The 12,403-nt window shown below is 37.1% G+C and overlaps 1 protein-coding gene across 1 annotated transcript; it reads left to right on the top strand.

The window, feature by feature from the left end:
• Nucleotides 1-1,633: 1,633 nt before the first annotated feature.
• LOC113042246 (zinc finger protein ZIC 1) lies at nt 1,634-5,430 on the top strand. Its single transcript, XM_026200917.1, has 3 exons — nt 1,634-2,891; nt 3,395-3,558; nt 3,880-5,430. Exons 1-3 carry the CDS (start codon nt 1,922-1,924, stop codon nt 4,075-4,077), a joined length of 1,332 nt encoding a protein of 443 aa, XP_026056702.1. The 5' UTR covers nt 1,634-1,921; the 3' UTR covers nt 4,078-5,430.
• The last annotated feature ends 6,973 nt before the right edge of the window (nt 5,431-12,403 follow it).

The following is a 12,403-nucleotide window of genomic DNA, read 5'->3' as shown; positions in this document are numbered from 1 at the left end:
ACACACTCTCGTGGAACATTCTTGGCATGTTGATGCTTTTAGTAGATATAAATTAATTATTTATTTAATATTATATATATATATATATATATATATATATATATATATATATATATATATATATATATATATATATATATATATATATATATATAATTATTATTATTATTATTATTACTAAAAATACTACATTATTCCGTATTACACCTACCACTTCAATGTGTCCAGACTTTTAAGGTATTTAATTGTTGTGAATGAAAAAAAAAAAATAATAATAATAATAACAAAAAAATGGTGCTCGGAAAATATTTCCCAATGATTCCAGCCTCCAAAATTATTTCGTCCCCACGCTACGAGTCTTACCGTTTTTCACCTGTTGAAGACATCGTCCAGATTTCTTTTATAAAGATAACGTCCTTCAGACAAAACATTCAACTCAACGGCTTTGCCTGGCCCTCTCTCTCTCTCTCTCTCTCCCTCTCTCTCTCTCTCTCTCTCTCACACACACACACACACACACACACAAGGAGTTCGCTTGTGTATGGAGCTGAAGGCTGCAGTCTGGATGATATTTTAATGGTTCGGGTGTTCATGCGGCTTTGAACTCCAGCCGCCGAAGTTTCCTGCAGAGAGAGATCCCACTTCACAACTTCCACAACCCACAACTTTTACACACACAAGGGGGAGAAAAAAAGAAACACACAAAAAAATATAGTTGGAAGGCATGGAGTTTCTCGTTTAAATATTTAATGTAAATGTCAAAGCAATTATTAAATTACAACAACAGTACAACAAAAGTGTTTTGCATAAGATCTGTGACTTTCTCAGACATCTCTGAAGTGGAAACTTCATTTAAAAGATGCACGTAAAGAAAGTCAAACAAACATGAAATGCCAACTGCTAAAGTAGGCAGAAACTTCATGACATTAGCCCAGCTGCCCCATCCATTGCATCTTCAAAAACAAATAGCTTTATATTTATTATTTTGCACCGTTGACAAGTTTTTTTTCCCTCTCTCTCTTTCTCTTCTCTCTCTTTTTAATATGCAAATAGCATGCCAGTGATTTCAACTTAATGAATGAATGAATTGCACATAGCATGAATATTGCTGGGTGCAATTTTTACTCGTATACGATTATGAAGAATAAGAAGAAAAGTGAAGCATAGATTTTATTTTTTTATTTTTTATTTTTCTCAAAATAGCATGGAAAAACATTTTTCAGGATGAAACGCACGAGTTCCATGCATGCAAGAACCTGCTACACTATTATCACATTTCCGCCAGTGTTTACTAGATGCGAGCCAGGTTCTTCTCAGAGCATCAGGCTTACACGTAAGTAGGCCAAACGTGGAAGTACTCCGTCTAGGACAAAAGCTATTATTCGGTCATGCATTCACTAAACTCTGTTTCCTGAATTTCAACATCCAGAGCAAAATCCCAGTCAGCAACCTCCCGACAATCCCACAGATTGATGATGTAAACCGACCAATCGCACTGATGCTGAGGCATGGCGGGCTGTTATTTGGTGAGTGAATGTTAGTAGGGGTAGAGCGCCCTCTCCAATGATGGTCCAAGCACGGGGTCACGTGCTGCCCCCCTCCTTCCCCATTCATCAGGGGTGGACTGTGTTGTCTTTTCAATTCATTTATCTGCAGGAATGATTGCAACTATCAGTCTGAAGCTCACCGCCTGACTGAGGAGGTGAAAGTTGCGCCACAGGAAGATAAACCGCAAAAGACAATATTGCACATGATTTGCGTGCGCATCGGATGAGCAGGTGAGGGAAATTCCTCTCCACCAAAAGTAAATAGGAATAGGGGATCGGAGTTCGCATCGCACAGACTTAAGTCAGAGAAATAGCAAGCAGAGACAGTTGCTAGAGATTCTTCCTCTCTCAGTCTCCTCCGCTGCAGACTGAAGATGCTCTTGGACGCAGGACCACAGTATCCCACCATTGGAGTGACTACTTTCGGCTCCACCAGGCATCACTCAACAGGCGAAGTTGCAGACAGAGAAGTGGCTTTGGGTATCAATCCGTTCGCCGACGGTATGGGCGCTTTCAAAATCAACCACAGCTCCCACGACCTCGGTTCTGGGCAAACGGCGTTTTCCTCGCAAGCGCCCGGTTACGCCGCCGCCGCTGCCTTGGGACACCATCATCACCCCACTCATGTCAGCTCATACTCCACCGCCGCCTTCAACTCCACTCGGGACTTTCTCTTTCGCAATCGGGGCTTCGGAGACGCCACAAGCGCGCAACACAGTCTGTTCGCCTCCGCCGCAGGAAGTTTCGCCGGACCACATGGACACACTGACGCCGCTGGGCACCTGCTCTTCCCGGGACTGCACGAGCAAGCGGCCACGCACGCGTCCTCCAACGTGGTGAACAGTCAGATGCGCCTGGGCTTTTCCGGGGACATGTATGGGAGGGCCGAGCAATACGGTCACGTCGCGAGCCCCAGGTCTGAGCATTACGCCTCGACGCAGTTGCACGGCTATGGCCCCATGAACATGAATATGGCTGCCCATCACGGGGCAGGGGCCTTCTTTCGGTACATGAGACAGCCCATAAAGCAAGAGCTCATCTGCAAATGGGTCGAACCAGAGCAGCTGACGAATCCGAAAAAGTCCTGCAACAAAACTTTCAGCACCATGCACGAGCTCGTGACCCACCTAACGGTGGAGCACGTTGGGGGACCAGAGCAGTCGAATCACATTTGCTTTTGGGAAGAATGTTCCCGGGAAGGGAAACCGTTTAAAGCAAAGTATAAACTTGTGAATCATATCAGAGTGCACACCGGAGAGAAACCGTTTCCGTGTCCGTTCCCCGGATGTGGAAAAGTATTTGCCAGATCGGAAAATCTGAAAATCCATAAAAGAACACACACCGGTAAGAAATGCATTTCCCCCCATGTACATTCATTGATATGATACTGGTAACATTTTGTGTGTATATGTTGTAATTATGAGCCTTAAAATGGCAAGTAAATAATGATAGTATTATTTTGTAATTATTTCATTATTTGTTTCTTTGTCCTGTTGACAAATTTCATGCTAAGCACAATTCCGGTACGCGAATTATTATTTCTATTCGATATAGGTTATATGATATCTAACAAATTAAACGTTGAAGTAGGCTACAGAACCGTTGCAAAATAACTTCAACAATTCGGGTGAAATTTAAAGATATATATTTTTTATGAGTCGTGTTTCGTAGTGGAATATGGAAAGGAAGTTTTTTTTTTCAACGCGTTTATATTTGCTCATATTTATTTGGTGTATTTATGTATTTCTAAATGTAACTATTTCAATATATGTAAACAATAATAATAACAAAACGTGCTGGCATCCTCAAATGCGTATTTTAAGAGATGTTTGTTCTGTTTCTGTTAGGTGAAAAACCGTTCAAGTGTGAGTTTGAAGGCTGTGACAGACGCTTTGCGAACAGCAGTGATCGCAAGAAACACATGCACGTCCATACTTCTGACAAACCATATCTCTGCAAAATGTGTGACAAATCCTACACACACCCCAGCTCCCTCCGGAAACACATGAAGGTAACAAAAGCATTATTGTGCATTATTATTATTATTTTTTTACTCTTTACTTCTTCTTTTTTTTTTTCATTTCATTTCTGCATTGCTTTTAAAGTTTTATTTATGGCATCTTATGCAATGTTTTTAATGTGTTGGATAATGTTGTAATATGCACCAAAATGATATGTGATTTTGATATAAAAGCTAACGCTAAATCTGCCGCCATAATCTAAACATAAAGCTGAATACAATCTGACAGACATGTTCGGGCGCAATCGGTTGGCACAGTTGAAGATGTAAAATGACGAGGCACATGTAAAAGTATAGTTTTATGGTTCTCAGGTTCACGAGTCGTCGTCTCAAGGATCCCAACCCTCCCCGGCAGCCAGCTCCGGCTACGAGTCCTCCACGCCGCCCACCATCGTGTCCCCTTCCACAGAAAACCAGAGCAGCAGTTCCATATCACCAGCATCATCCACAGTTCACCACACGAGCAGCCACAGCACCCTTTCGTCAAATTTTAATGAATGGTACGTGTAAATATTTTCAAAAGACTGCAGAATTAAGACTGCTTTGGAACCAAGACTCAAAAGTCAGCCTATTCTCGCGTGGACCTACATACACACACACGATGTGAAGAATCTGAGAGGTTTTCTGAAACCGCTGTCTAGAGAGAGCAGTGCATGGACGGGGTGTGCAACGCTCTTGACAGCCTTTTTCTGATTTTTGCCCTCTATTTCTTTTGCAATTTTCTTCTTTATGTCTTTTTTTATTATTATTCATATTTTCGGAAGACTGCACAGAGAACTCCAATTGCATGCTACCAGCAGGTCACAGACTTTTTTTTTTTTTTTTTTTTGTACATAAAGATTCACCTAGTTTAAAATGTAATATTTTATTTTGTAAATAGTCATAATACAGTTTAAGGGAATTTGTGAGAAAAAAAAAATGTGGTCCCTAGATATATGGAAAATGAAATGGTTTTACGAATATTGCGATGAATAGTCTTGACTGAAAAGAATGTTATAGATTATGTGTACCAAATGTGAATTACCCAGTATTACCACAGTCTACACGTTTACCTAACCGATTAGTATTAATGTGCTTTTGTATCCAGTGCAACATTTCGTCTCCAGTCCAGTCTGAGTAGCACACAGTTGTTGTTATTTAATGTCATGTCGATAAACCGTGTAGTGAAAGCCTGAAGCTCCGTGTCAATCTTGTTTATGTAGGTGATAAAATATAAAACTATCTGTCTATTGCTTTTGGCAATTGCAAGAAATTATTACTTGTATATAATTCAATTTCCCATATTTATCCGCATGTAAAGGACCGGTAACTCATGTTAGAGATAATCGGTATTTATGGAAAATGCGTTCGTAGGGTATGTAAAATTTAGTTCACAAAATAATGTTTGGTTACTTTTCGTACAATATTAAAGAATTAAACGTTCAACAACAACAACAAAATGCCTTCAATATTTATTTTTTGACTATGGTTTTAACAATTGAATTGAAGGGTTGAGAAATACCAACGGGGAGACTCCACAAGTTAACATATTTATTATTTCTATGTATTTATCATTTCGAAATAAACTGAGTTTAAATTAAATCATTGCATAACTACAGCAACAATAACCCCTGGTGTTAACAAGAGTCAGGATTTAACGCTTAAAGAAGGAAATGTGAATTACACAAATCAAAATGACATTTCAGCCCTAAATAAAACCAGCGCCTGCTTTTAGATTTTGCCCCACTAATTCAGCGGGACGAATTATTGTCTAAGTAATTTAATTTCACTTTTGTACCCCTCATTATTGTCAGAAAAAAATAAAAAATAAAATAACCAAGTCCCCAGAGTATCGTTTTAATGCATTAAAATGTCAAATCGTGACGAAATCGCTTCTCTACATGGTCTTATTTAAATAGTTTGCAGTACTTAACTCTATTCACGGCCTCACATAATTATGCTTGTTTGGGACCAGTATATAGTAGGAGCAAAGGACTTCAGTCCAAGAAGGGAGTCACTGTTGGGCTTTTGTTCTTGGTTGCAACTTGCTTGATCGCCCCATTAGGCACATCAAGATCATCGCCAGTGCACAATTCTCCCTGAGCGATTTTTGCGAACTGCAAAAAATGCTGTTTGGGTATTAAAATCTAAAAAATGATAAATCGTTTCACCATTGTGCATTTCTTAACGGTCAGAAACTGCAACGTTTTCCAGAAAAAGAGAGGAGACCTCTACATATGGAGGGAGGGGGGCCATCTGAGCACTAGTAAGTCCAGGCAAGCACGCGGTCTGTACTATTAGGAGTAGCCTACTATGCATGCATGCAACTTTGTGTGTGTGTCTCAGATAACACAAGATCATTAGCATGTGCAAATTTAAACTGTGCCCCAAGGCTATGAAACTAATGAATCGAGCATTGCAGTGTTTCTAATTCGTGGCCATTTGGATGTATTTTTGTTTTCAAATGTGATCCGACGACATGCTAGTTGCAAAGAGGTGCTTTAGAGCTTAAAGGAAAATGCGATATACGCTACAATGTTTACATGTTCCTCTTGGGGGTGTGCACAAGTGCAGGCGCGAGGGCAGACTGCCGTGCGCGTGCATGCATGCGCGTGAGAAATAGCCCACCGACAGGAGGAGATACTGACTTCGGGAAAATATAAACATATTGGCACATCAAACAGTGGGGGCGAATACGGAATGCATTATGTCTGAGTTTTTTTTTTTTTTTTTATTATTATTATTTTTTTTCGAAATATGTTCATATTCTCCTTCTACGGGTTATTAGGTTTTGAGATATGTGAATGATGGTAATAAAATGAATTGTTCGACTCTATTTAACACTCTATCTATTCAAACGTTCTGGTACATTTTCATTCATGCACCGTTAGAGTAGTAGTAGAAAGTGTTATGTATTGATCCGTACAATGGAATGCACATTTTTGAAGGAAGTCGTTTCACTCGCCTGTTATCCTCATTACTCCCATCTCCCCCAGAAAATAAAAGCACAACAATCAAATCCATGGAAAAACGCCATTACAATGTGGCTATGTTAGATTATTTGATGGATATGACTTTTAACTAAGATATCTGCGCCTGTTTTGTCAGTTAACCCGTTGTGGCAACCCCAATATTCAAATTTACTTTAAGAAAAAATAGCTATAAAAAAAAAAAGAAAAAAAAAAAAAGAACTCAAAATCCATTTAGGTATTACACACGTATTATGCCTAATAACACCACATTAAAGGCGCACAGAGAATATAAAATGCTATAGCCGTAGGCTATATCTTTTCTCTCTTTTTTCATTGTTTTATAGCACAAAAAAAAAAAAAATACTTTAGGAAATATTTAACGATTTTAACATAATGCAGAGGCGTATGCATTGTCTCAAGAATAAATATTTGATATTTTTTTTACGAAAAAAAAAAAAAATAATAATACCACATGGGCAACACAAAAATATATACATTGAAAATTATTGAATATAACTTGCCGACTGCTTGGAAAACAAAAGGAATTCTCCGTCAATACTCAAGAAGAAGACGGAATATTTTGATAATAATCTGCATTTTTCGATGCCATTGCTTGTAAAACATATAATGAAATTACCGTTTAATTTGAGCAAGACTAAGGAGTTTTGTCTAATTTTGAAATGCAGCCTGAACGTAAAAGCGCGATTAAAATCAATAAGTCAAAGCTTTTCGACATTTGAACAATAAACAAAAATCCCCTTCTTGTATATTTCTTCAAGGAGTGAACCTTCATGTCATCGTTAGCCGTGTTATTTCCTGTGCGTCTCGCTTGAGAACGAAAAATGACAATGTAGCTACTTTCCAACAAGTTACATAACAGTCAAGGCGAGCCTTACATAACTATTAACATTAACCTGCACTTCTACAGCCCTAAATAACAGTTAGTTCCATAATTTTAAGCCTCTCAGTGTGCTTTCCATAGCCAGATATTGAGCTGCTTTTACATTCACTGCTGAACTTTCTGTGATTGTTGCACAGCTGTTGTCTAGAGATGGATGCATCGCTGTTCTTTCTCTGTAATGTAAAAGTAGTTGACAGTTTTCGCTTTCATTCATATGCGCTTGACCTCTCTCTGACTTCAGCGCTGTCTTGTTCGGGTAAATGTTACAATGAGAGCAGGATATAAAAAAAAAGTCTGTGGAGTGTGACTGCTATTTCGCATTGAGATGGATGATTATTTTAAGAGTATTTATCATTGCTTTGTAAAGAAAGCAATATATATTGGTAGTACAAAGACATGCGAATAGGTGATTTTTCTTGTGTTGATATGTCAGGGGAGCATGCAGAGAAATCTAACATATGTTATCATAATGCAACAGTAGCTACATTAACTAAGCGACCGCAAATTAGTCTCTAAAAAGTAAACATTTGAAAATAATAATAATTTTAGTCTCCCTGCATAGACAATGCACTCTTATATGTAGCTAAAATTTTTTTATAATTGCATTCGTTATATATAGGCCTGTGTTATCATCATTATAACTATTTTAATCATTCTATATTTACACGTGTGACATGGACACTGTAAGAGGAATGCTAGCGAATAAATGTATTCTGTTGGGATCCAACAAGAGATGTCTGGTTAACCTAGCCAAATGTTTCTTGAGTATATGTGCTATGCACACGCCATATTGTGTTTTCTTCACTCTGCCCACAGCTTGGATTCACACTGCTAAAGAAAGAGCCGTCAACTAACATGAGTCATAAGGGTTTTTGTGACCCCTCCAGCATTAGTTGTGGACACCATGACATGCTATTAAGTTTGGACCACAGAAGATTTGTGGAGGCACTGACTTTGTCTATGTTGTTGTGTTCCCCTGACACGTTGCTAAATGGGGTCATTCCAATTAGTTGTTTGGGACAGGGCTGGACTTCTTCAGGGATGCTCACACACTGTCCCAGAGTCTAGGGGGGAAATAACAAAATAGGAAATCCATAAAAATCAATGTATTTAATTTAAAGAGCATTATCCACTGTCGCATGTGTCCACGCAGACATAAAACATTCAAGCTTAAATTAAAAGACTACGGCTACATACAGGACAGGCAAATACTAAATATATGAAATGTATAAATCTCAAAATATTTAAATAACAGTTTAAATATGAATTCAAAATAATAAATCAGTAGACTGCACGTTTGCAGAATAAATAAATACGTTTTTTTTTTTTTTTTTCTTTGGTTACCTGTCGTGGGGCTAGGCAAAGTCTTTTTATGAGTTATGTTATTGGGAGGACTGGTATTTTATTTACTCGTCTCAGATGAGAGCAGCTTGTGGACATCTGCTCTTTTAATTGCATCTCATCAGTATAATAAATGTTAAAGTCTAGAGGTGAGGAAATAGATTGGAACACTCAGATAATGGCCCTTCAAATGGAGTCTCAGAAGGTTATTCATTAAAGAAGTAATTTGTAAACTTAATGCACTTATAAAATAGCCCAATATCGGGTCTTTTTGCATTTCATGGGCCAGACATTAAAGGCTGAGCATAAGAAAGTGCATGTTTCCAAATGAAAAACTAGATGGCCAGACCGACAGCATCACATCTGGGAAAATTTCTGTGAGCAAACGTGTTTTTTAATATAAGACACATCGTGCTTGTAAACTGCAAGAAGGACATTTTGTGAGGGGTTTTGTTTGTTTAAAAAAACAACAACAACAACAACAACAACAACAACAAAAACAATATCTTAAATAATTTTAGCAAACTATGTTCTTTAAATGTCTTTTCAAAGAGTGTATGCTGAGAACTGTATGCATTTCAAGCATCCAGTGAAAGCTCTTCATTAAATCAGAATACAGAGAACTAATTAAAACATGCTGTAGAATGCTCCCCAATTAACATAATCATTGACCTCATTAATATTGTGCATTGAACCACAGAAGGGAAGTTTGGGCTCTTTGTAATTAAATACAAAGATATGTTTGCATCTTGGAAACAGTTGTTCAGAAAATCAAACACACCTTGGCATAAATATAACACAGAGAAGCTCATTTTGGAGGGAAAATGTTTGTAGACAAAAGTTATTGAAATGCACTACACGACACTACGCAATCTCACACTATCTGTGTGTTTACTTGATGAACGTTAGAGGTCATAAATAAAGTGCGCAACCCTCTGTTGTCATGTCCTAGAGATGTTGGTAATATAATAGTTTGCCATTGGTTTACCACTGATTAAATCAATAGCATTTGATGGCTGCCTCATGCATTCCAACTTTGTTGACCATAAAACATTTTCATTTCCAATTGCACGTTAAATGCTAGCCATATAGAGTATAAAAAAAAAAATAAAAATAAAAAAAATAAATAAACTTTATATTATATGCTCTGGCAAATAATTCTAATTTTGTATTAAACGACTTAGAATGCAGATGTATCTACACTGAGCTTTTGTTTTGGACTCATAAGTTACAGCCTTGACTTTAAAAGAGCAACAATCGCTCAAGTCAGTGTTGGAGGAAAAAGAACTTCAGAGCAGAACACACACACATCACCATCAGTGATGGAAACTCCAGAGTAGTTAGTAAAAATGTAGTAATCTTTTCCTCTGATGACCTCATTTATCGGGGTGAGCACACACTATCTAAACAAGACTAATAAGGTAAGTCAAAAATCTCAATAAATCATTTCGGCATGGCTCTGTGGTCTTTGGATCTGCTGACGTTCCCTAACCATTGTGTTGTGTGTCGTAATACAAAGTTTTTGTAACATTAGAGAAAGGATCATATACCATATCTTTCAAGCCGAAGAGAAAACATTATTTTGGCAAACTGTACATACAAGTGTGATGAACCCATTCCTGAGTTCTGCTATTTATCCCAAGTGTTCATGAAATGCTCTGTTCATCTTATTTCACAGTATGTTTTCCTCATGTTCTAGGACTAGAGGACAAGCTGGATAGAGATGTTTTATTTCTGCTTGCTGCACGTGTCACAACACTTCTCCATAATTTGGCATAGCAAGAGTTGGAATTTCACAATTCATAGTCTGCATTACATGGGAGCCATAATAACAAGTGCTTTCGACCGCCCTCCCTCCCTCGATAAAGAATATCAACTGCTTCCATCCTGAAAATAGCTTACAGGTTATCCATCTATCCATTTTTTTTGAAAGGGGGGATCATGTCATTTTAGGAAAAACAAAAACAAAAACAAACAACAACAACAACAACAAAAAAAGTAATACAATAGTAATTACTATATTATTACAAGATAATACATTCTCTAAAATCATATATACATTTATGAAAAAAAACACATTCCAACTGTATCCAAATGTATTAAACGTTATCCTACATTATTATTATTATTATTATTATTATTATTATTATTATTATTATTATTATTATTATTATTATTATTATTTTATATATATAAATTTCTGTGAAGCAAAATCCTTGCTTGATTCATAACCAAGTGTGCTTCAGACTAATAGTTAAATGCTGTTGCTACTGTTGACATTCAACATAAACAACATTAAATGTTATGTTAATGTATTCATTTTATATTTCCCCTTCTAAAAGTAATTACCACGGAGCAGTGTTTTTATATGACACCATAATGGATTATAACATCAAATACTTTCTTTAGCTAACCGTTAGAGGTTGCTATGTTGAAAAGAGAAATACTGAATAGATACACATGCATGTTATGCATGCATAAACCAGAAAATACGCACATATTGTATTAGACAGGAAAAAATGATCCTTCATGGCAGATTCGCGACTACAGTTATGCAGAAAACACCATGTTGTGTGAGCAGACCGGAGCATAGTCGTTCAGAGTCAGCTCCCTTCTCATGATTGATAATTATCAGCCCAAATACCTTGGCTTGGTCCAGGTGGATGCCATTTATTATGCTTCTTTTCTTTGCTCTAATTAATTACTAATTGATTTCAGCACCTGCATTGGAAAAGCAGACCTTTTTTTTGTTTTGTTTTCTCAAATAGCATTATTTAAGACTTGAAATTACATGCTTGCTAGTTGCTTTGGGTATATAATTATGTTTTATATATATCACGCTTATATATAATATATTATATATATATCAAAGCAGATACACATTGCTCTATTCACAAGCTAGATGTTCTGTTTAGCTAGAAATATATTATTAAAACAAAAAGATTGCTTGTGTGAAAAAAAAAAAAAAAGCTTTGAGTGCTTTCTCTTTGCACAGTCTGTGCTTCAATCAACATCTGTCTCTGAGAAAACAATAAGCGTGTCCTTCACGTTTGACAACAGCATTCCCTGTTTAATTCAAGTCCATCATTCCTCCCTGACATCTCAAGATTCAGACGCGTCTAAGGGACCGATCTGGTGTTTCCACAACCAAGGCAACCATATGTACAATTTCAGAAACTTTTTTTTATTCCTTAATTTATTCTTTGTAACTTGGGAATGTACTCATGATAAGCTCAAGACCTTGGCAGTTCCAAGGTCCAGGAATCTTTCCAGCAGGCAGTGGAGAAAGCCAAGCTTCCTTTCATAACCACAGAAGGGCGACTAGGTCATGTGACGATGCTCACTGCTCGGGTTGGATCGGTCGACTGTGCTTCACTGGGAGGAAATGCATTAAGTAACTTGGACAAATAAAAGTCAGACCTACAATGTTAAGCCTGATGATCTTTAATGACTTTATCTCTGTATCTTGTATATTATGTAGTAGTAGTATGGTGAGAAGTCAACATGAAATTAGCTTTTCAGTTTATTTTACTGTAACATGATCTTTCTGAATAAAATTGTAAAAAAAAAAAAAAAGGAAAAAAAAACTTATCTGATGCTATCCATTGAAATTGACTGGATCTTGAAAAGTGGGTGTTACATA

Source organism: Carassius auratus, chromosome 24 (assembly GCF_003368295.1).
Source record: "Carassius auratus strain Wakin chromosome 24, ASM336829v1, whole genome shotgun sequence".
NCBI lineage: Eukaryota > Metazoa > Chordata > Actinopteri > Cypriniformes > Cyprinidae > Carassius > Carassius auratus.
Note: the sequence above shows the minus strand (reverse complement) of the source record. Positions and strands in the feature narration are given on the sequence as shown.